This window comes from Carcharhinus amblyrhynchos, chromosome 26, assembly GCF_965287045.1.
Source record: "Carcharhinus amblyrhynchos chromosome 26, sCarAmb.v2.hapA, whole genome shotgun sequence".
Classification (NCBI taxonomy): Eukaryota; Metazoa; Chordata; class Chondrichthyes; order Carcharhiniformes; family Carcharhinidae; genus Carcharhinus; species Carcharhinus amblyrhynchos.
The window spans coordinates 12,008,149-12,033,880 of NC_137349.1; the positions used below are offsets into that span (position 1 = coordinate 12,008,149).

General features: G+C 45.6%; 1 protein-coding gene across 3 annotated transcripts in view; it reads right to left on the reverse strand.

The window, feature by feature from the left end:
• LOC145358806 (3',5'-cyclic-AMP phosphodiesterase 4C-like) overlaps nt 1-25,732 on the reverse strand; it is a 307,845-nt gene that overhangs the window by 13,983 nt on the left and 268,130 nt on the right. For all 3 annotated transcript variants that reach the window (XM_080213112.1, XM_080213114.1, XM_080213113.1), the window contains 6 exons: nt 24,332-24,444; nt 15,882-15,975; nt 12,471-12,628; nt 8,657-8,755; nt 5,694-5,858; nt 2,034-2,133 (listed from right to left, as the gene is read on the reverse strand). In XM_080213112.1, coding sequence (XP_080069238.1) covers nt 2,034-2,133; nt 5,694-5,858; nt 8,657-8,755; nt 12,471-12,628; nt 15,882-15,975; nt 24,332-24,444 — 729 coding nt within the window. The remainder of the gene's footprint in view (nt 1-2,033; nt 2,134-5,693; nt 5,859-8,656; nt 8,756-12,470; nt 12,629-15,881; nt 15,976-24,331; nt 24,445-25,732) is intronic.

Genomic DNA, 25,732 nt, shown 5'->3' on the forward strand with positions numbered 1-25,732 from the left:
AAGACCTCTGGGTGTAGTACGTTCCTAATTCGGGGGTAGAAAGCTATTGGCCAAGGTGGACAATGTGTATTAATGTAATTGGATCATCGAGCTTGGATGAGAGATTAGACAGAAGAAATGAATCTTTGGAAATGCAAATTGTGCTCATGTGACATGAAGTCAGAGAGAAACTGGAATCTTCTGGCTTTCTCTCTCCCAATGGTGAAATAATGAACGTCTTGAATTGCATACTGTCTTTTGCAAGTCTTTGTGTTAGCTGCGGTCGTCTGAATGCAAGACTCCCTCCCCACCTTCTGGGAGGCCCCTGGAAAATTCCCTTACAGGTTTACATACCCAGCATCACAGTGCACTGAACTTCAGCTACCACATGACTCAATTGTGTGGTTGGCAGAATGTCTTTTTAGCTGGATAGCAGCATCCTGTTAGTGGTGATTACCAATCATGTTACTGCTCCGTAGCAGTGGTGTGAAGCAGTTAGCTTCACCTGCTCTGTTGGCAACACCTTGCCTCCCCAGGGCAATCAGAGGTAGATTTGGTATTTTTCAGGGCTAAAAGTGACAGCCTGAGCCTGTTCATGGGTTTCCATGATACACGGGACATATCGAGCTGATCAGGGCAGCCACTATTCTGCAGGGTGTTTCTGATGGACTCGATTTCAGCATCAAACTTACATAGTGAGGAAATGGCCCAGGCCCTGTTCATCAGGTTGCTGATAAGGCCAAACTTATAGTGCGTGGAACTGTAAGCAGCTCAACATGTATATTGACCACTGAAGGTTGGCCTGTGGTAGACAGCAGCAGAGAACCCCCTGGCAAATTCCTCAACTGGCATGTCAAGGAAAGGGAGTTCATTTGACTTCTCCATTCCAAAGGTGAATTTGAGTTCAGGATGGAGTCCATCGAGACATGTAAGGAAATTATTACATGCAGCTGTGGATTTAAATATAGCATACGTATCATCCACATATCAAAAGCACATGGTGGGGGGAGGGGGGGGTCGGTAGGAGGTTAGGGGTCATTCACAAAGATGCTTGCGAGAGCTGGGCCCAGAGGAGCTCCCATGACAACGCCATCTATTTAGACAAATATGGCATCGCTAAAACTGAACTCAACTACACGAGTCGCTGAGTTCATGAGTTCAACGAATACTGATTCACCCAGTGAGGGGATGAGTCTTAGATCACTGAGATATCCATGGCGTCCTGAGGAGGGACATTCGTGAATGGGTCAGCAATGTCGAATGAGCAACGGACACAGCATTGCTTCTGATATGCAACTCTTGTGCAGTCTTTGTAAATATGAAGGAGCCCTTCACTGTGTAAAATATACTATTTTTCCAGAGAGGATAAATAAAGTTATTTTTAAAAATGAAGGAATAACAGTTTGTGAGTTACAGACTGATGGTAAGACCAAAGGATACAGGAGCAGAGGTAGGCCATTCGGCCCATCAAGTCTGCTTAAATGAGATCATGACTGAACTGATCTGATAATCTTCAACTCCACTTTCCCGCTTTATCCACATAACCCTCGATTCCCTTACTGAATAAAAATGTCTATCTCAGCTTTGTTCTTCCAGTTTACATATAGAGCGGACACATGGGAGTGAGTTACAGATTGGAATCTAGTCGAGGGATTTGAGATAGTTCATATAAAAAAAAAGATAACCGGGAATGAGTTATAGACTGGAATCAAATCAAGGGGTTCAGTGTGGTTCTTATATAGAATAACAGATACCCGGGACTGAGTTACAAACTGGAAACTAATTGAGGGTTTGAGTAGTTTATATGTAGAATAACAGATACCCGGGAGTGAGTTACAGACTGGAATCTAATCAAGGGGTTGATATATAGAATAACGGATACCCAGGAGCGAGTTACAGACTGGAATCTAATCGAGGGGTTTGGGATGGTTTATATATAGAATAATGGATACCCAGGAGTGAGTTACAGACTGGAATTTCATTGCGGGGTTTGGGGTGGTTTATACCCAGGATTGTACCCCTTGTGTTATTAGTCATCTAGGGACAGTACTCACTGGTATTAATGAGGAACTGGTTTGAGACTCCTGGATGGTCAACATCATGGATTGCCGAGGCAAAAATTGCAGCCAATACCTCGAGGTCTGTGAAGACTGCCTGAAAGATAGAGTCAGGGAGAAATCACCATCTGACAGTCGGTTCATTGCCAGGAAAGACCACAGATTTTCAAACAATCCGAGGACAGATCCAAATACTCATTCCTGGTGCTTGATGCTGTTGGATATCGATTCGCGTGACATCCCACATGAAAGTATCATTCCAACATTCTACAACATCCTCATTAAACCTCCTCAAACCCTGGGGAATAATCCTACTGTACAGATCTCACTCTGCTTTCAAATTTGAGAATCCGAGATCAAGAGCCAGCAGCAGAGACTGAGCGACATTACAACAACTCGCATTTATATAATGCCTTTATAATTAAACATTTCAAGGAGTCTCACAGCATAGCAACAACTTAACAGTGGACCACAAGAGGAGATACTGGAACAGGTGACCACAAGCTTGATCAAACAGATGGGTTTTAAGAAGTGTCTTAAGGAGAGAGGGAAGGAATTTGAATGCTTTGGGCCCAGGTAGCTGAAGGCACGGCCACCAATGAGGCAACAATGGGAATCTGAACAGCTCCAGGAGGAGAAAGAAAGACTTGCATTTATATACGAAATACAAAATACGAGCAGAAGTAGGCCATTCGGCCACTCAAGCCTGCTCCGCCTTTCAAGAAGTTCATGGCTGATCTGTTTGTGTGGAATTCCACATTCCCATCTACCCCAATAATGTTCGATCCCTTGGCCTAACAAGCAGCTATCTACCTCCGCCTTTAAGATATTCAGTGACCCTGCCTCCACCGCCCTCTGAGGCAGCGTGTTCCAAAGCAGCACAACCCTTCACATCCTCTAAATGCCCAAAAGTATTTTACAGCCAGACCTATCATTCTCCATAGCTATCCTAAAACTAACGGAATTATGGTCACTAGTCTCAACGGGATCCCTCACTAACACTTCTGTCACCTGCCGAAAAAGGGGAAAGCACAGAAGTTAAAGAGAGCATATTAAATAGTAAAGGCAGTGTCAGTAATCCTAGTACCAGACAGATCAGGCAAAAGCAAGACTGAGAGCAAGGGAAGACCAAATTAAACTGCATTTATTTCAATGCAAGAGGCCTGATGGACAAGGCACATGAACTCAGGTCATGTCTTGCTTTTGCCTGATCTGTCTGATACTAGGATTACTGACACTGCCTTTATAATTTAATGTGCCTTCTTTAACTCCTGGGGTGTCCTCAGCCTTCTCTTCTATCTCCCGACTGCTTTGGGTCCCAGCCCCCTCTAGTTTAAACCCTCCTGAGTGGCTCTAGCAAATCTTCCCGCCAGGATATTAGTCCCCCTCCAGTTCAAGTGCAACCCGACCCTCTTGAACAGGTCACCCCTTCTCCAGAAGAGTTCCCAATGATCCAAAAATCTAAATCCCCGCCCCCTGCACCAGCTCTCAAGCCTTGCATTCACCTGCTTAATCTTACTATTCTTACTCTCTCTAGCACATGGCACTGGTAGTAGTCCAGAAATTACTACCTTCGAGGTCTTGTATTTTAGCCTTCTGCCTAACTCTCTATATTCATACTTCAGGATCTCATCCCTTTTCCTACCTATATCATTGGTACCAATATGTACAACGACCTCTGGCTGCTAACCTGCCCCCTTAAGAATGTCCTGCAACTGCTCAGAGACGTCCTTGACCCTGGCAAGAGGGAGGCAACACACCATCCTGGAGTCTCAATCACGGCCACAGAAACGCCTGCTGTGTCTCTAACTAGTAAGTCCCGTATTACAACAGCTTGTTTGCTCTTTGCCCGACCCTGTCCCACAGCAGAACCAGTGTGGTGCCAGAGGTCTGGCTGCTGCTGGTGTCTTCCCCTGACAGGTTGTCCCTTCAACAGTACCCAAAATGGTATACCTGTTTGAAAGGAGAATAGCCACAGGAGACCCCTGCACTACCTGGCAGTCACCATCTATCTGACTGAGCCTGTGATGTGATAACCTCCCTGTAACTAATGTCGATCGCACTCTTTGTACGCTCCGCAGTGCCTTCATCTGCTGCTCCAACCGAACAATGTAGTCTGTGAGGAGCTGCAACTGGACACACTTCCTGCAGGCAAAGTTGTCAGGGAGACTAGGTTCTCCTTAATTTCCCACATCTGGCAGGAGGAGCATACCAATGCCCTAGCTGCCATACTGCCCTTATACAGGTAAAAGGATAAAAGAATCTCAACTCACCTTTCCCCTGCTTGTGTTCCACCCAGTGATCTTTTTCTCGGTTAGAGGAGGAGGTAGGAAGGGAAACACTAAAGAAATATTTGAGGTTTATCTGTCCCTTTACAATAGCTTCGCCACAAACCACTTCTGGTTGGAGCGACTGCACCTATGCAAATTTTACCTGCAACAGTCAGTGTCACCACTCTGCTGCCCTCATCTGAATGCTTGTCTTCACTCGAATCAGTACAGATACCACGTGTATCTGTCAAGATGCTTCTTAAACGTTGCTATTTTATCTGCTTCTACCACCTCCTCTGGCAGTTCATTCTACTACTTACCACCCTTTGTGTAAAAAAACTTGCCTCTCACATCTCCTTTAAACTTTCCCCATTTTACCATAAACCTATGTCCTTAGTAAGTGACATTTCTATCCTGGGAAAAATACTCCAACTATTCATTCTATCCAATCCTCATAATTTTCTAAACTTCTATTGGGTGGCTTTTGGCCAAACTTGGCTATCTGCCCTAATGCTGTATGCCACTGGGTGTAAAAAGTTTTTGATTACACTCTTGTGAAGTGCCTTGGGAGATTTCCTTTGTTTAAAGCACTATATGAATGCAAGTTGTTGTTAAAACCCAAACGTGGTTTCACATAACTGCTACAGCCCAATACTTTAAATCAGTTTTGGTTGTTGTGGGCCATAATTTCATCCAAGTTTACAACAAAATACCTCAAGTGAATTTTCACCTGGCTTTTCCTGAGAGTTTGGAGGAAGCATAATATTCCATTACTGGGTTCAAAGTCCTCGAACTCTCAAAGTCACAAGGTGGAAATACCATCACCACATGGATGGCAGGGGTGGCACAGTGGTTAGCATTGCTGCCTTACAGCGTAGGAACCTAGGTTTGATTCTCAGCTTGGGTGACTGTCTGTGCGGAGTCTGCATATTCTCCCCATGTCTGTGTGGGTTTTCCTCCAGGTGCTCCGGTTTCCTCTCACCGTCTGAAAGACTTGCCAGTTAGGTATGTTGGCCGTGCTAAATTCTCCCTCAACGTATCAGAACAGGCACTGGAGTGTAGTGACTAGGGGATTTTCACAATAATTTCATCGCAGTGTTAATGTAAGCCTACTTGTAACTAATAAACAATTTCTTTTTAAAGACTTTTTTTTAGATGGTTCGCCATCACCTTCTGAAGGGCAGTATGGGTTGGGTAATAAATATTATTAATAAATTAATTAATAATATATATAATATATTATTAATTAATAAGAATATAATAATATTATTATTATTATTATTTATTGACAGCAATGCTCATAACCCCAAGAATGCTAAAAATGAAACAAAATCATTCCCCTGTGGTTGTAATGTGGAATCCACATTCTACACCAGCAGACACTCACCTCTAATGCTGGTGACCGCAGCAAAACATGCGTGGACTGCATCACGTCTGCGGCATGGTAATTGTTGTGGTAGCTCACGTCAGCACGGTAGTGGTCTTCCAGCGTTAGCATGTAGGAGATGAAATTTACAACCGGAATCCTAAAGACCTTCAGGAGATTTCGATCCTTCAAGGGTGAAATCAAAGATCGGACATTGAATGAATAATTGGGTTTCTCCAACAGCATACAGTTAATCAATTTGGAAAATCTGACATGATTTACTTCAAAATTTGGCTAGAAAATTGGTAATGAATTCCAAAAATTGCAGAAGGACTGAGCTGGCGTGAGAAGGTTTAGCGGGGACCAGGATAGCCCTCCTTCACCACTGATACCTCAGTGGAAGCCCAGTCCAGGGTTCTCTGGTTGCGTGTTGAGATTAAATCCATAGTTTTTGGATTCTTCTGTGTGAGCGCTTACGGGGTGGCTTTCAGTTGACTGGAGGTTGTAACGTTTAAGGTTTAAATCTACCCATCTGGGTACCTTTGGTCTCCTGTTGGGAGAATTTAGAAAGGTCACGTGTCAGTTAATCAGAAGCAGATAAAGAGGAAAGTTGGCTCCATGCCATTAGTGCCGTGTTCCTGAGGGGGCAGGGGCTGGAGAAACCTCGGGAGCTCTGTGCACTGCACAGAGTTGAGGCTCAGGGGCAGTGGTTGTTCTGAATAGAGCAGCAAGAATGCTGTCATCATGGCAGCGATTCACTGATAATTCCATGAAGCTGTCAGTTAGGGCAAAGCAGGACCTGTAACAGCAGGCGTTGGCTAGAGAGCTGGAATGGTGCTGGAGTGCAGCCCTTCCAATTCAATGGGATGTAGTCTTCACAAAAGATTGAGAAACTGCACAATGAGCCATCACTGCGAGTTGCTTTTGAGCAAAATGGGAGACTAGATCCTCAAAAGGCAGATTTCATGAACTGCAGCGTTCAGGGAGGTCTGGATGGGTTGCTGAGAACATTTGTGGGATCTGTCCTGGTTGTTTCTGATGTTTGGTGTGCTGTTTGTGGGATGTTTAACCACAGCTAATTCTTGTTTATCTCATGTTAATTCTGTATTTAATATTGTAGGTAGTATTGACTTAGCTTTATTGACTTGTGACAAGTAAAAATTCTTCTGTTTGTTTAAGACCATAGGATCTTGTGACTTTATTCTCTTAGTAACAAACTGGGATCTCAAATTTCATTTACTTTAACAATAAAGAAATGTTACTGCACCTTAACCAGATTGTACCAAATTCGGGGGCCTCGTTTGGGACTGCAACTAAATTGTAGGTCTTGTCTCACAGAATTCATAGAACCCCTGCAGTGCAGAAAGAGGCCATTTGACCCATCGAGTCTGCACTGACCACAGTCCCACCCAGGCTCTATCCCTGCAACCTTCACATATTTACCCTGCTAATCCCCTGACGCTAGGGTCAATTTAGCAAGGCCAATCTACCTAACCAGCACATCTTTGGACTGTGGGAAGAAACTGCAGCACCTGGAGGAAACCCATGCAGACACGAGGAGAATGCACAAATTCCACACAGACAGAGACCCGAAGCTGAAATTGAACCCAGGTCCCTGGTACTGTGAGGCCTCACTGTGCCACCGTGCCCCCTCAAAAAAATGTCCAACTCAAAGTCTCAACAAGTGAGACATTCCAGATCCAAGCTGACACGACAGGCTAGCCGCTTCCTGTCTTGGGCTCGATCTACATGATCCAAGCTGATTGCAGTAGGCATAGCACTTCCTTCAGGATTTGATCTCACTGGCATCTTAGCCAAAAGGCCACTTTAAAAAATAGCTCTTGAGATTGTAATGGTTGTGGAATGTTTTTGTAACGGTCTGAATCCAGTTTCCTTTGGGCACAGGCCCACACTGGGAAGGAAAATACTTAAAGTAGCAGAGCAATAACCTTCTTGTCCTATTCTAGCTCAAAATAACTTGAAGACAATTGAGAATCCATTGGTTGATGAGAAGAATGGGTTAAAGTGTCGGGGGTTGGGAGCTGCCCATTTAGCAGGGGGTGTACTCAAGTTGCAAAATCACACAGCGAAGGGCAATAAGGTGCATAAGGTCAAAAAGCAAGTATTTTCGGGGAGACCCTTGCCATTTGTTAGATAGATATATGACTCTCTAAGGTGCTAAGTCTGTCAATGACAGAAAGATTTGTGGAACAGTAAGAAGTGTAGATGGGAGCACAATATGACAAAGACACATTGATGGACTAAGTGAGTGGGTATAATTTGACAGATTGATTTCAATGGTGAGCGCTTATCAGTTTTGGACCAAAATTTGGGATAAACCGCCGAGTTATTTATATGTTATAAAGTCCAGAGCAGAGGTCCAGAAAATTTAGGGGTCCCTCTACACAGGGAGTGTGTAACATGGTCAGGTATAATAATGAAAAATCTGGGTTAATGGAATGCTAGCCTTTATAACAAGGCGGCTAGGATACAAGTGGAGGAAGTTTTTTAGAAATAGGAACATTTCCAGCACTGCCTTGACATTCTGCACTCGGGGCGGCACTATGGCACAGTGGTTAGCACTGCTGCTTCACATTGCAAGAGACCCGGGTTCGATCCCCGGCTTGGGTCACTGTCTGTGTGGAGTTTGCACATTCTCCCTGTGTCTGCGTGGGTTTCCTCCCACAGCCTGAAGGACGAGCTGGTTAGGTGCATTGGCCCGAACAGGCGCTGGAGTGTGGCGACTAGGGGAATTTCATTGTAACTTCATTGCAGTGTTAATGTAAGCCTTACTTGTGACTGATAAATAAATAAACTTTACTAACAGAAGAACAGGGTGGGAGCAGCGAGGTCCCACTGACTCTGAGATCCACACTGTGGATTCACATGAATCACCAGCCAGGGAAGTTTACCAAGCAAACTCCAAAATAACTTCAATCTTAAAAACACCCACAAAATATATTCAAACATGTCTTTTTTTGTACCTTAAAGATGGCGTACATAGCAACAGTTAATGGCCGGTGGCTGGACAACTCTCCCAATTTAAAGATATCCAAACCCCAATTGTTGATGTTTTTCAATTCCTGGAAAAGCAATTGGTTAATAAATGAATCATCGTAGTTACAAGGAAAGCACTATATTTATTTAGCCGTATAAATCTGCTGCAAATTCCTGGTTTGTGTCTCTGCCTCTCTGGTACTTTTCACCTGTCAGCCTGAATCTTCAGTGTCACCTTCAGGAAAAAATACAGAGAAAGAGGAAAAATATCTGTAACATAAATAATCTCAGCCAGAATCTCAGTCTCTCCCGTGAACTCAATGTTCACTTTAAACTATTTGGCTTGCAGCTTTGAAAGAACTCAGGTCCACTCCAAACACGATATAATTCTTCTGAGCTTAACAGAATGGCAAAATCAAGGTGAGCACAAGAAGGAGACAAAAGCATAGAATCCCTACAGTGTAGGAGGCAGCCATTCAGCCCATCGAGCCCACACCAACACCAACACCAATCCCACTCAGGCCCTCTTCCCGTAACCCCATGTATTTAACCTGCTAATCCCCCTGACACTAACGGTTAATTTAGCACAGCCAATCCACCTAATCCACACATCTCTGGGCAATGGGAGGAAACCGGAGTACCCGGAGGAAACCCATGAAGACACAGGGAGAATGTGCAGAGTCTGCACACAGTCACCTGGAGCTGGGAATTGAACCCGGGTCCCTGGTGCTGTGAGGCAACAGTGCTAACTACTGTGCCACCATGCTGTTATTTATTAATAATGTACTGAAATGGTACAGCAGGATACACAATGTTCACTCGATACATTTAGTTACAGATAATTCTAACAAAACAGACCGTTTATGCCAGTTGCTGCAGAGGGAAAGTGACCAGCACTTCCTAATCTCCAGTGTTCACTGACTAAACAGTAATTAAAACCCAGTTAACTACAGCAGCAATGTCAACAACTTGCATTCATATAGTACCTTTAACATAACCGGTCAAACCTTCTGGTTTCTGGATCATCAGAGACTGGACATACAATTGAGATGTGTACTTGGACCCTGTGGAAATTCTGATGTGGGACCCTGTGTGGGAATTGCTCAGGAACTTCCAGGTGGAAATTTCCTTTTATCCTCCATGAATGTATCTGAGTCTAAATTACAGTCGGTTACTTCTGACTGCTCCATGTATAATTCCGGGAAAAGTTACCCAGGAAATGTGAGATGGATTAAAATGTGGTTAAATTCCTGTGTCGCTATGCAACTGATCCCCAATCACTCTCGCCTGATCCCCACACCCCCCCGCCCAATTTACCACCTTACCCAATCAGCACACACCCCCCCCCGACCAGCTCAAACCCCCCATCTTCCCCATGACCAAACCATCCCCTCCACCCAACAAATCTCCTGACATCCCAACAACCTCCCCAACCTGACCACCCCAATCCTCCCCCGACCACCTGACTAACCTCTTGACCTGACCAATTTCTGACCTCAACGATTGGGATGGGGGGCAGGGGGGCAGTTTCTGACAATGTTCAAGGTGCTATTTAGATGCGACTGTTGATGCAACAGGGGCAGCAGGGTAGCACAGTGGTGAGCACTGCTGCCTCACAGCGCCAAGGATCTGGGTTCGATTCCAAGCTTGGGTCGCTGTCTGTGTGGAATTTGCACCTTCTCTCTGTGTCTGCATGGGTTTCTTCTGGGTGCTTCTGTTTCCTCCTACAGTCCAAAGATGTGCAGGTTAGATGGATTGGCTGTGATAAATTGACCCTGGAGACAGGGGTAAATGCATGGGATTATGGGGATAGAGCCTGGGTGGGATTGTGGTCGGTGCAGACTCAATGGGCCGAATGGCCTCCTTCTGCACTGTGGGGATTCTATTTTAAAGTTTCTATGTTAAAATTAACTGGAATTTAAATGCTTTTTAGTCAGTGAACTTTGCAGATTGTGACATGTTGGTCAGTTTCTTTATGACCTGACCTCCCATTCACCCACCCACATAACCCAGACACTAATATTCAAACGGGATATTTAAATTCATGGTAAGGCACCTAGTGCTGTAGAAAGGGGTGGCCGCTGCCTTCAGTGACTCCGCTGAGGTCGGTTGGATTTCTCCGAGAGGCGTAACACCGGACCCAGAGAGGCTGACAGGAAAAGTGCAGCAACATCCAGTTGGGAAGTTATGGTTGCAGTGGAATTCCAATGATTGGATAATCCAGGTTATTAAACATCCCAGAGAGCTGCAGGGGAGCTTTATAAACCAAGGCAATATTTGGGCAAATGATCAAAAGTTAAGTGAAAGAGTTAAGTGGTAAGAGACTGCTAAAAGGTGGAGAGACATGGGGAGGTTTAGTGAGAGAATTCTAGAGCTTTAGAGTTCCAGGCAGTTAAAAGTTTAAAATTTAAAGTATTATTTATTAATGTCACAAGTAGGCTTACATTAACACTGCAATGAAGTTACTGTGAAAATCCCCCAGTCACCACACTCCAGCGCCTGTTCGGGTACACTGAGGGAGAATTTAGCACGGCCAATCCACCTAACCAGTACATCTTTCAGACTTGCGTAGAAGGGATGGGAAAAATTTCTGTCTTTCCAGCACTGGATGTTGGATAAATAGGCTGGTAATTTAGAAATATCGGAGGGGTTCAGGAGGTGCTTCTGAGATCAGCATACATTGGGCAAGTGTCTTCATCCTCAGTTTCTGAAAGAATCAGACATTAAGGGTGCAATTTTCCCATTCTGCCTGCCATGGGAATCGTAGCGGGCGGGGGCGGTTCACGCAAAGGTCTGTTGACCTCGGATGGGATTTTCCAGTTTCAGAGCAAGTGTGGCTAGAAAATCCCACTCTAAATATGTTTTGGATAAAACAGGGAATAAATTCTAAACCAGACTCCTAACATTCCCTACAAGAATCCCAGTGAATATTTTTTATACACTGTTGATGCATTATACAGATAAAAATACAATAACCCAAACCAGTAAATATCCTATAAAACTGCTCTGAGGGTGTTTGATGGGGGCAGCGTAGATTCTGTAGAGACAGCTTTATTCTCTATCTGAGCAGAGTTACCTCCAATATCTAAACAGGGAGAGGCTGTGGTGTCGTGGTATTGTCACTGGGTTGGTAAGCCCAAAATCCAGGATAATGCTCTGGGGACCCGTGTTTCAATCCCACCATAACAGATGGTGAAATTTAAATTTGGCAGCACGGTGGCGCAGTGGTTAGCACTACTGCCTTACAGTGCCAGGAACCTGGGCTCAATTGCTGGTTTGGGTTGCTGTCTGTGTGAGATCTGCAAGTTCTCCCCGTCAGCATGGGTTTCCTCCCACAGTCTGAAAGATGTGCTGGTGAGGTGCATTGGCCATGCTAAATTCTCCCTCGGTGTACCTGTTCAGTCACCTTGTTCCGGCGGGAAAAAGATACAAAAGTTTGAGGTCAGGGGCCAACTGACTAAGAACAGCTTCTTCCCTGCTGCTGTCAGACTTTTGAATGGACTTACATTGCATTAAGTTGATCTTTCGCTACACCCTAGCTATGAGTGTAACGGTACATTCTGCACTCTCTCGTTTCCTTCTCTATGAACAGTATGCTTTGTCTGTATAGCGTGCAAGAAACAATACTTTTACTGTATGTTAATTCATGTGACAATAATAAATTAAATCAAAATTGCAGTGTTAATGTAAGCCAACCTGTGACACTAATAAATAAACTTTAAAAAAAACACAACCTCACCGCCCACTTCATTTTCACTGACAGAGGGGGAAGGATGATGAGTGAAAAAGTGTAGAGCTTACCTCCTCTATCTCAAGTTCATGATCAGTTTTGACCCCGAAACGTGGAACGTCCCTGAAGGAGGCGACGCTCATGCTGTGTTTCAGTCCGGTGATGTGCGACATGGCGTCCAGTTTGTCTTTTGGGCTTACCCGCGGGATTTCCACTTCATGCGGTTTGTCTTGGGATAGAAGAGATGTTAAGAACACAACTTAAAATAACTGCAAACAAATAACCTCCCAAATACCATGGCATAAGGTCAGGTGAACTGAGCTGAGGTGAAATTGCCACGTGCAATATTTCACCAGATGGAGCTGCAAGATTGTAGGCTCAGGGGCAGTGCTCGGGGGAGGGGGGGGGTGGGAGTGGGATCAGGCCCATTGGAGACATCCTCCAGAGATCAGTAGCCAGGCTATGTCCACCATCCAGTACCACGAAGCAGTGTGACCAGATCGGCGAGGTACAGGAAGTTGAGGGAGAAGATTCTGTGGCCTGGCATGGCGGTATCTGTTACTCTATGTACACCTGCATGCCACATGCCCTAAATCCCTCGATGTCTGTAACACGCATTCAAACCGCTCCTTCAACTCTGACCTTTGGCCTGGCCGAATATTTCATTGTGTGGTTTGGTGTTGAACTTTGTTGGATAATCACTATTCTGAAGCACCTTGGAAGATTTTTCAAGGTGCTTCATAAATCCAGATTATGTGCTTGCATTATTCAAAGAAGGAGAAGGATTTTCTCCAGTGTCCTGGCCAAAATAACCTTCATTAAACCACATTTTTTTTTGGAAAAGCTAAGAAACTGGAAGTTTAATTCTCATTGGGTATCGGCTCCAATCTTCCTTCAGACATCAACAGGAAGGGAACTCATCCTGCATTTGCCTCCTACATGCTGCATGGCCAATTCGCTCCAAGCAGCTCTTAGGTGGAGAACTTGATCAAGTGTATACAGAACACAGGCCATACTGTGTTAGCATACCCCAATTAAAATGCTTAAATTACGAAGTGTTTTGGTTTAAATTGCTGAATCTGGGTGAAGGATCTTTGTGTAGGACATCAGCAGGGTTAAACAGAATAGGGCAGAAAATGAAGTCAAATAGCAAATGGTTGTTGCTGACACCACATTTGGGTTGCACAGAATTTACAACTGGCCATTTGGTCTCTCTGATATTTATGCTCCACTTGAATCTCCTCCTACCTTACTTTGGCTCACCCTGTTGGGTGCTAAATCCTTTATTTCTTTCTCCCTTGTGTCCATTTGGCTTCCTCTTGCAATACCACCCCCCCACTACTCCCAACGGGAGTGAGTTCCACACTTTCCCCACTCTTTGGGTAAAGGCAAATCTCCTGAATAATTCCCAATTGGATTTATTAGACCGTTTTGTTTATATTGGGGGGGGGGGGGGGGGGGGGGGAAAGGAGGAAGAGAGGGAGGGGGGGAGACAGACGGTGGCACAGTGGTCAGCACTGCTGCCTCACAGCGCCAGGGACCCGGGTTTGATTACCGGCTTGGGTCACTGTCTGTGTGGAGTTTGCATATTTTCCCCATGTCTGCGTGGGTTTCCTCCGGGTGCTCCGGTTTCCTCCCACAGCCCAAAGATTTGCAGTTTAGGTTGATTGACCATGCTAAATTGCCCCTTAGGGGTACTAGCTAGGGTAAATGCATGGGGTTACAGGGATATGGCCTGGATGGGATTGTGGTCGGTGCAGACTCAATGGGCCAAACGGCCTCCTTCTGCACTGTAGGAATCTATGATCTTATAATATGATTTATAGCTTCTCGTTTTGGGCATGCGAACAAGCGGAAACATCAGCCAGAATTTAACAGCAGTGGTGATGGACTGGCTTGCTGGTTAGAGTGACAGCCTCTAGTTATTTAGGTTGTGGTCAAACCAAACAAACAATCTGTTCAAGTTTATCTACACTTCCCTGGAATCTCAACCTTTGGTCAATTCTCCTTTCTTTTCAGTGTCAGTACGGTTTCCCCTAACTCTCCTCAGCGGTGCCGGAAACCTGACGTAACTTTGTCCGCCACCTCACTTTGTCTGCAGTGACATTTTGCTCGTGCTAATTTGCCTTTAACATGTCCCAGGGAAGTTCACAGCAGCATGTGAAAACTGAATTTAATCCAAGTTGGAGACCTTCGCACAGGTAATCAAAAGCTTAGTTAAAGAAAGAGTTAGTTTTACAAAGTGTCAGAAAGAAGGAGAGCCAGAGGGTGGGAGAGGTTTAGAGAGGGAATTCCAGAGCTTCCGACCCCGACAGCTGAAGGCTGACAGAATGATTAATGTCAACGATGTCAAAGGGACCAGAATTGAAGGTGGCAAATATCTCAGAAGGTTGTGGTCTTAGAGGAGGTTACAGAGATAGGGAAGGAGGAGGATACAGGGAGACATAAAAATAAGCATGAGAATTTGAAAAATCGAGGTTATCATAAAACCCTACAGTGCAGGAGGAAGCCACTCGGCTCATTGTGGCTGCACCAATGACAATCCCACCCAGGCCCTATCCCCATAACCTCATGCATTTACCCAAGCTAGACCCCTGACACTAAGGGGCAATTTAGCATGGCCAATCCACCTAACCCGCACACCTTTGGACTGTGGGGGGTAACCAGAGCACCCGGAGGAAACCATGTTCTGTGACCAGGAGCCAGCATGGGAACACAGGGCCAAGAGGGCAAATGGGACTCAGCAAGAGATAGGACACAAGTGGCAGAGTTATAGAGTTTACAGAGGGTGTGTGAAATGATGGCCAGGAGAGTATTAGAATAGTCAAGTCTAAAGCTAACAAAGGCATGGATGAGCGCCCCAGCAGTAGATGTGCAGAAGCAGTCAGTTTATGCACAGAAAACTCCCATAAATGATTCAGCTGCTGGCTGAGAGATCAATTTTAGACACACCAGGGAGAACGATCATGGTCTTCTTTGCAATAATAGCCATGGAATCATTGACATCCATGTGAGAGAGCAGATGGGGGCTTTGTTTACACATTTCATCAGCAAAACAGAACCACTAACAGTGCAGCACTCCCTCAGTGCTGCACTGGGAGCATCAGCCTGGATTTCCATTTTTTAAATTCATTTGCGGGATACGGGCATCTCTTGTTGGCCAGCGTTTCTTGCCCATCCCTAGATGCTCAGAGGGCAACTGAGAGTCAACCACATTGTTGTGACTCTGGAGTCACATGTAGACCAGGCCTGGTAAGGACAGCAAATTTCCTTCCCTAAAGGATATTAGTGAACTAGATGGGGCTTTCCTACAATTGACAATGGCCATCAGTAAATTGTTAATTACAGATGATGGGCCTAAATATTAAGAGTGGGGATGATCCCCTGACTGAGGTGAGGAAACGTTCGTCACTGAGTCACAGCTGATAACTAACAACAGGGAATAGGCTTTACACAAACACCGAGCATTACACTTCACTCACCTAAAAACGTTGTGGATATAAACTCAGAGACCTGGTTTCCTGAACGGCTCATTTCAGACAGCTGGGTCAACTCTCGGTTCAGCATCCTTTTAAACTGTTGACAGAAACAGAGTTGTTTATTCAATAAAAGTTGTGGCATCTTTTGAACTTGGAGCACCGTAACGGAATGAATGCTTTTGAGGCACAGGAGAGAACACAGAGAACAACCCTGACATCTCACTGCAGCAAATACCTGTATATTCCAACAAACACAAATACCTCAAATTTCAGTAGTTCAACTATTCCACAGTCACTCCAATCAAATACAATGGATCAAATCCCTTCCTATTCACTTCATTGTCCAATATTTCCATTGTACAGATTCTCAATGGATCCCTTCCATTCTATAGAATCTCCTGGCCATTCCCATTCCATACAGTGATCAATTAAATTTCATTATATAAAATTTCAATGGATCAAATCCTTTCTTGCTCATTTCCATCACATAGAATTCCAATGAAGGACAGACGCTGGACACCCCAAGGTGCTTTGCCACCATGAGGTGTTATTGAAGTGCAGCCATGATTGTGATGCAGAAAGTGAACAAAATGGACAAAAATGCTTCTCAATCAGTCTCAAAATATATCATTTGCTCCTATCCCTCAGAATCTGAGAGAACCCCAATCCCATCAAACTCGCACCTATTTATACAAATCCAATGGACCAAACCCGTCACTCACATCATCTGGAACTCTCTTGAAATCTAACACATTTGGTTCATACTAATCAGAGAAGAATCTCTACAACACAGGAGGCCATTCGGCCCATCGAGTCTATACTGAATCTCTAACAGAGCATCTCACCCAGGTCCACCCCTCCCCTATCCCTGTAACTCTACGTATTTAGCCCAATCTCATGACATCAAGGGGCAGCTTAGCATGGCCAATCAACCTAATCGACATATCTTTGGACTGTGGGAGGAAACCAGAGCACCCGGAGGAAACCCCCACAGACATGGGGAGAATGTGCAAACTCAACACAGACAGTAACCTGAGGCCAGAACCGAACCCAAGCCACTGGTGCTGTGCTAACCACTAAATGTAACACTTCCACATATTTAAATGGATTGTTATCGGCCCCTTGGTTCCTGATGAGAAGAACAAAGAGATTTAGGAGTACAGGTTCATAGCTGGAGTCACAGGTGGACAGTGTGATGAAGAAGGCATTCAGCATGCTTGGTTTCGTTGGTCAAAACATTGAATGCAGGAGTTGGGATGTCTTGTTGAATTTGTATAAGACATTGGTAAGGCCGCACTTGGAATACTGTGTTCAGTTCTGGTCATCCTGTTATAGGAAGGATATTATTAAACTAGAAAGAGTGCAGAAGAGATTTACTAGTATGCTACTGGCACTTGATGGTTTGAGTTGTAAGGAGAGGCTGAAGAAACTGGGGCTTTTTCCTCTGGAGCGTAATAGGCTGAGGGATGATTTTATAGAGGTCTCTAAAATAATGAGGGGCATAGATCAGCTAGATAGTCAATACCTTTTCCCAAAGGTAGGAAAGTCTAAAACTAGAGGGCAGAGGTTTAAGGTGAGAGGGGAGAGATACAAAAGGGTCTAGAGGGGCAATTTCTTTTCACTCAGAGGGTGGTGAGTGTCTGGAACAAGCTGCCAGAGATAGTAATGGAGACGGGTACAATTTTGTCTTTTAAAAAGCATTTAAAAAATTGTCTTTTAAAAAGCATTTACATGGGTACGATGGGTATAGAGGGATATGGGCCAAACACAAGCAATTGGGACTACCTTAGGGGTTTAAAAAAAGGCAGCATGGACAAGTTGGGCCGAAGGGCCTGTTTCCATGCTGTAAACCTCAATGACTCTATGAATATTTCCTGATATCTGGGACCATTATTGAGAAAGACAAGTTGCACATGGCAAGACGTGAGTGACTTGTTCCCGTTTATTCAAACTATGTTCTACATATAAAAAGCTGGTACTGTCATGTTCATTAACTGTGCAGGAGCAGAATGAATCATTCCCTTTTATGCACCGTGTATGCATATATACAGCAGCTGCTATGGAGGCACACACAGGTCTCAGTGTGTCAGATGGGACTGACTGGCTCCCTCTTACCTGCTGTGTTCAGCGTGGAGAGGTGGTGAGACTTTGTCTATTCATTACTAAGCTGAATGGCTCTCAGCTGCAAATTGTAGCTGTGGCTGTGATATTGGTGTAATCCAGGAGCCCGGATTGATAAACATCAGGTCAGCAGTGTTCCGTACAGACATGTGTGGGGCGGGTGCAGGGCTGTGAAATTTAAACTTTCACCAACATCACTAAAAACTGCCACCACCACCTGCAAGTGCCCCTCCAAGCCACTTGCCATCTCTGATATACCCCACACCCCCTCACTGTAACACTCTGATATACCCCACACCCCCTCACTGTAACACACTGATATACTCCACATCCCCTCACTGTAACACTGATATACCCCACACCCCTCACTGTAACACTGATATACCCCACACCCGTCACTGTAACACTGATATACCCCACACCCCTCACTGTAACACTGATATACCCCACACCCCTCGCTGTAACACTGATATACCCCATAGCCCTCACTGTAACACTGATATACCCCACAGCCCTCACTGTAACACTGATATACCCCACACCCCCTCACTGTTTCACTCGGATATAAACTAAAACAGAAGGAAAATACTGCAGATGCTGAAAAGCTAAAATAAAAACAGGAAATGTTAGAAAACACTTGCAGCATTGTGAATTGAGAAACTGTTCAGTCTGTCCAAATCACATCCCCTGTCACATGGCTCAAGATCCTGTGAATTCCAACATAGGAACATGAGTAGGCCATTCAGCCCATCGTACCTGCTTTGCCCTTCTGTACAATCATGGCTGATCGAACACCTCAATGCCTTTACACCCACTGTCGCATAATCCTTTATGTTACTTTTAATCTGAAATCTATTCATTTCTGCTTTAAACGCACTCAGTGACTGGGTTCCACAGCTCTGAGATTCCAAAGATTTACAACCTGCTGTGTAAAGAAATTTCTCCCCATCGCAGGCTTCCTCCTTATTTAGAAATTGTGTCCCCTGGTTTAAGGCTCCCCAGTCAAGGGCAGCATCTTATCTGCATTTATCCTGTCTATTCCTTTAGGTATTTTGTAGGTTTCAACTAGATTACTCTCATTCTTCAAAACTCTAGAGATTACAGACCCAGTTTGACAAATCTCTCTTCATTAGACAGTCCTGCCAATCCCAGGACATGCATGGTGAATCTGTGTTGCACACTCTCTGTGGCAATAATATCCTTTCTGAGGTAAGGGGACCGAAACAACACACACTACTCCAGGTCTAATCAAGCACGTACACAATTGAAGCAAAGCCTCATTACTCCTGTACTCAAATCCTTTTACAATAAAGACTACCATTCCATTAACCATCTTAATATCTTGCTGCACCTGCATGTTAGCCTTCAGTGACTTATGGATAAGGACACCCAGGTCCCTCTGTACATCTACACTTTCTAATTTCTTACCATTTAGGAAATACTCTGCACATCTGTTCCTTTTGCCAAAATGGGTTACCCCGCATTTTTCCATATATTCCAGCTGCTATGTTCTTGCCACTTACTAAGTCTGTCCAAAATCTCCTGTAGCCACTTTACATCTTCCTCAAAACACACATGCCCACCTAGTTATGTATCATTCCCAAACTTTGGAACATTACATTTGGTCCAAGTCATTGATATAGATTGTGAACAGTTGGGGTCCCAAGTACTGACCCAGTGGTACCCCACTAGTCACAGCCTACCGATGCGAGAATGACACGTTTATTCCTACTCTCTGTTTTCTACCTGTTTGCCAATCTTTAATCTATGCCAGTATTTTGCCTCCTATCCAATGTGCTTTTATTTTGCTAATCAACTTCTGTGGGGGACTTTATAATGAAGCCTTCTGAAATTCCAAATATACTACAGCCTTGGACTTTCTTTTCTCAAACCTGTTGGTAATATCCTCAAAAAACTCCAACACATTTGTCAAACATGATTTCCCATTTGTAAATCCATGCTGACTATACCCTATCAGATCATGATTATCCAAGTATCCACTTATCACATCCTTTATAATAGATTCCAGCATTTTCCCTACAACTGATGCAAGGCTAACAAGGTCCATAGTTCCTTGTTTTCTCTCTTCTTCCCTCTTGAACAATGGGGTGACATTCGCTACCTTCCAGTCTTCAAAAACTATTCCAGAATCTATGGAACTTTGGAAGATAATCACCAATACATTCACTATCTCTATAGCAACCTCTTTTAACAATCTTGTTGCAAAATATTAGGTCCTAGGGGCTTATCAACTTTCAGTCCCGTTCATTTCTCCAATCCAACTTTCTTACTGATACTAGTTTCCTTCAAGTCTTCATTCTCCCTAGTCCCTTCGATCTCTACATTTGGGAGATTTCCTATATCTTCCTCAGTGAAAACAGACACAAAGTAATCATTTAGCTTCTCTGCCATTTCCCTATTCCCCATTAGGAATTCTCCTGGCTGCCTGTATTGGACCCACATTTGCCTTCGCCAAATGCTTTCTTTATTTTTTATACATAGTATAGAAAGTTTCTCTGTCTGTTTTCATGCTTTTTTGTTAGATTGCATTCATTTTCTGTTCTCCCTTTCTTTATCAGTTTCTTGGCCTTCCTTTGCTGCATTCTAAAAATCTTTCAATTCTCAGGTTACTTTGTATTTCTGGCAAATTTATAAGCCTTTTCTTTTAATACTATACAGTCCTCAAATTCCTTGGCAGCCATGTGTGACTGTCTTCTTTGGGTTTTTGCATCTTGAAGGAATGTATAGATGCTATGGAACAGTTATTTGAAGAATATCCCTTGTCTACACACAGTCATTCCTTTCCATGTATTTTCCCAATCCATCTCACCCAATTTGCCCCTCATACCTTCATAACTTCCTTTATTCAACACTCTGACTTCAGATTAAACTCACTCACTTTCAAACATAATGTAAAATTCTATCACATTGTGATCACTCATCCCAAAAAATTCTTTTATAACTGGATTATTAATCAGTCCCTTTTCATTACATAATAGTAGATCTCGAGGAGACTGCCCTCTAGTTAGCTCCTCAACAAACTGCTCTAGAAACCCGTCCCTAACATACTCCAGAAACTTGTCTCCCTCAGCATTAGTGCCCACTTGGTTTAACCAATCTATGCGCAGATTGAAGTCACCCACGATCCCAGTATTGTCCACGCCACCTGCTTCTCTCGTCTCCTGATTAATACCATGACCCACATTACCATGACTATTCAGTGGCCTATAAACAACTCCAACCAATGTCTGCTGCATTTTACAGTTTCTTAGCTCCATCCACACATTCTTCCACTCTGAAATCTTCCCTTTTTACTGCACTGATCCCAATCCCTTATTATCACTGCGGCACCACCCCCTTTCTTCCCTTGTCTGTCCTTCCTAAAGGTCAAGTCTCCTTGAATATTCAATTCCCAGTCTGGATCACCAAGCAAGCCATCTGGGTTCGATTCCCGGGTGGGGTCACTATCTGTGCAGAATCTGCATGTCCTCCTTCTGCCTGCGTGGGTTTCCTCCAGGTGCTCCGGTTTCCTCCCACCATCCAGAGATGTGTGGGTTAGGTGCAGTGGCCATGCTAAATAGGGAGTGGAATAGCTTGATTTTGGATTCGGACAAAACTTGGCACAACATTGAGGGCCAAAAGGCCTGTACTGTGCTGTACTGTTCTATGTTTCTGCAACTGCAATGATCTAGCACACATTTACATCCATTTGTGCCTTTAGATCATCTACCCTGTAACTAATTCTGCACACATTCAAGTGTGCACTCAACTTTGTCTTTTTGACCTCATTCCACGTTTGACACATACTTGACACTTTGCTTTGTTTCTCCTGCCTTCGAGTCCCATTACTACTTCCTGTCACCAACTTCACTTCTTTTCAACTTGGCCACATCTCTCTTGCTTAACATCAACGCCAAGGGTCTTCCTGAAATTGAAGGCCGCATTCATATCCCTCTGCATCAAATCTAGCACAGCAATGTCAGGGATAGCTCGGGGCGAGAGTCCCGCAGCAACGTAGATCACAGGGTCTGTAGCTACAGTGATATCACAAGACAAACTTTCTTTCATGTAATATTCCTCTATTACCTGAGGATGAGTGATCAAAATTGGATGGTACCGTGGTTTGCACTGCTCCCTCACAGTGCTGGGGACCTGGGTTCGATTCCTGGTTTGGGTCACAGTCTGTGTGGAGTTTGCATATTCTTCCCGTGTCTGTGTGGGTTTCCTGCCAGTGCTCCAGTTTCCTCCCACACTCTAAAGATGTGTGGGTTAGGTGGATTGGCCATGCTAAATTGCCCTTTCATGTCAGGGGGAATAGCTCGGGTAAATGCATGGGATTATTGAGATAGGGCCTGGTGGGATTGTGGCTGGTGCAAACTCGATGGGCCAAATGGCCTCTTTCTGCACTGTAGAATTCTATGATTACCAGTCGAAGGCTGTCATCCAATCTGGGGGGGCATTTTTAAAAATACGTTTATAGGTTGTGGGCTTCATTACTAGACCAACATTTATTGCCCATCTTTAATCTCCCGTTGAGAAGGTGCTGGTGAGCTACTTTCTTGAACTGCTGCAGTCCCTGAGGTGCAGGTACACCCACAGTGATAGTAGGAAGGGAATTCCAGGATCTGACCCAGTGACAGTGAAGGAACGGTGATATTTCCAAGTCAGGATAGTGAGTCATTTGGAGGGGACCTCCAGACTTCTGCTGCCTTTGTCTCTCTAGAGTGTAGTGGTGGTGGGTTTGGAAGATGCTGTCTGAGGAGCCGTGGTGAGTTTCTACAGTGCATCTTATAGATGGTACACACGGCTGCCACGGTGTGGTGGAAGGAGTGAACGTTTGGGGTGCCAATTAATTGGACTGCTTTGTCCTGGATGTACCAAGTTTCTTGAGTGTTTTCAGAATTACACCCAACCAGGCAGATGGAAAGTATCCCATCACACTCCTGACTCGGGTCTGGTGGAACATGTTTTGGGGGGAGTCAGGAGGTGAGTTACTTGCTATCGGATTCCCAGCCTCTGACCTGCTCTGTGAACACAAATTAAATCTTTTCCATCAACAGCTATTAAAAATACTGAATCGGGTCATCACTACAGAGTTCTCTAAGCTTCCTTCAAGCAGGAAGGTTCAACGGGTAAAAGCAGGGACTGCAGTGAGAGAATCAGACCATAAGTTCCCCAGTGATGAGCACTGGGGTAGACTGAGGAATGGCTACCTGACTGCTCTTGATTTGGTTTTGGAGCGGGTTCTGAACACACAGCTTTAACTGGGCAACAGGGGAATATTCAGTCTTCCTGCCATGCTCAACCCAGAGCTTCCATTCAGGACATCCCAATTTGGGTGACAAGGGTTTCAGAACAAGCATCAGGGAAATTGGATAACAACTTGATTCAGTTCACGTCTTAACAAGTGTTTGTGTCAACCTCATCACATTAACATCTTTCACCCATACAGAGTGTCTTGCAAGCAAACATTTCTCCCACAGCAAAATCTCACAGGCCAGCGCCGACCCTCCGACAGTGCGGCGCTCCCCCGGCGCCGACCCTCCGACAGTGCGGCGCTCCCCCGGCGCCGACCCTCCGACAGTGCGGCGCTCCCCCGGCGCCGACCCTCCGACAGTGCGGCGCTCCCCCGGCGCCGACCCTCCGACAGTGCGGCGCTCCCCCGGCGCCGACCCTCCGACAGTGCGGCGCTCCCCCGGCGCCGACTCGGCGCCGACCCTCCGACAGTGCGGCGCTCCCCCGGCGCCGACCCCCCCGGCGCCGACCCTCCGACAGTGCGGCGCTCCCCCGGCGCCGACCCTCCGACAGTGCGGCGCTCCCCCGGCGCTGATCCTCCGACAGTGCGGCGCTCCCCCGGCGCCGACCCTCCGACAGTGCGGCGCTCCCCCGGCGCCGACCCTCCGACAGTGCGGCGCTCCCCCAGTGCTGACCCTCCGACAGTGCGGCGCTCCCCCAGTGCTGATGTTTGTCTTGAGGAATAATAACAGGCTGGTAGAGGGACAATCAGCCATTTACCATTTTAAGTTCGTGGGAACTAACGCAATAACATTTTCATTGTGCAATGACAATTCAGGGACTGGAGCTCTGTGGCGTTCCAGGGAGCAATCGGACTCTCCATTCAGAGGAGCCTGCCCTTCCTGGAAGGGGTTGCTACCTTGGCCTTTCCCCTTGACCATCCCAAAGCTGTGCCCACAATGGCCGCTACTCAGGAATTGTCGTGTGGCTTACTCAGCTGGGTAGTGACATCAGAACATGAAGGCTTCACCGCATCAGCAACCTGTACACTGCGCCCAACAGTCCCTCTGACTCCCCATCCCCCGTTGTCAGCTCACCTTGTTGGAAGCCATCTCGCTAACAGAGTGTCTCGTGTGCAGCGTTTCGAGTTGATCTAAGCACCAGTCCAGTTCCTCTAGCGTCTCGGCAGCTAGTTTGTGGGAGGCATCCTCTGGGGATAGACAGACAGACAGACAAACGTTCAGGAATGCCACAGATCGCTGTCCTGTTTCCGATAGCACCGGTGCCCGTTCTGGAGCGCAGGGTTGGCTCGGAGACCCCTCTGCCCGGGCATGCCCCTTCATCTCTCAGCTCCTGGGCAGAGGCAGAAGGCCACTCCACATCTCTCGGAGCCAACGCAAAAGGTGGGAGCCCCTTTCTCGGCTGAGGCTGACCTTTCCACAGCTGGTTAACGGAATATCTATTACCCCTCAATTCAGAGGGCTGAAGGCGTTTTTCAATGTCTAAATCTCCCACAACGCGCAATGCAGTTCCTGTCCATGTGCTGATCTTAAATTCCCTGAAAGCATGGGTTCAAGAATTTCAATCTTCAATACAGAAAAGTGACATTTGGAAATATTGCAACAACTCTCTCTCCCTCATTCTTCTCTTTTTGATTTTTTTTCATCCATTTGGCCACTTTTCACTTCAGCTGCAAGCTGTTTTCTCATTTTGCTTCCTCGCTGCCTCGAAACGGGTCGAAAGTTAATATTATTCCACAGGTCAACGAGAAGACAGGCATCCCAGAGCAGCTCAGTGACTGAATGGGACGCTTATCCAACCCATGATCGGAGTGGGGGGAGATTCCCAAATCTTATAGCCTGTTTCCCAAAGCCTGCAGCGGGTAAAGGCTTCTTGTGAATGAGCAGTGTGCTGGAAAATCTGACATGGAGCGGTGCAGATTGGTGGATTTGGAATTGTGATGGAAAGATTCTGAGCCACTGGGTTTTCAATCGCCTTGGCCGAGGGGGTGGGGGGTGGCATTATACAATTGTAGCAAGACCTATTGTCCTTGCACTCCATTCCCCTCGAAATAAAGGTCAAAAATACCATGCGTGTCCTAATTGCCTTGCTGTACCTGCATGTCAACTTTCAGTCTTCGTAGAATCCCTGCAGTGCAGAAGGAGGCCATTTGGCCCATCGAGTCCGCATCTGACCACAACACCACCCAAGCCTTATCCCCACAGCCCCATGGATTTACCCTAACTAGTCCCCCTAACACTAGGGGGGAGAGACAGGAGGGAGGGGTCAGACAGTGGTCATGGCTGCTGGGTGGTGTACACCAGGAAGGTCTGGAGTTTGATTCCCAGTGTGTGTGAAATTTTTTTTGTTCATTTGTGGGACCTGGGTGTCGCTGGCTGGACAGCATTTGTTACCCATCCCTAACTGCCCTCGAACTGAGTGGCCTGCCATTTCAGAGGGGCAGCTGAGAGTCAACCACATTTCTGTGGTTCTGGAGC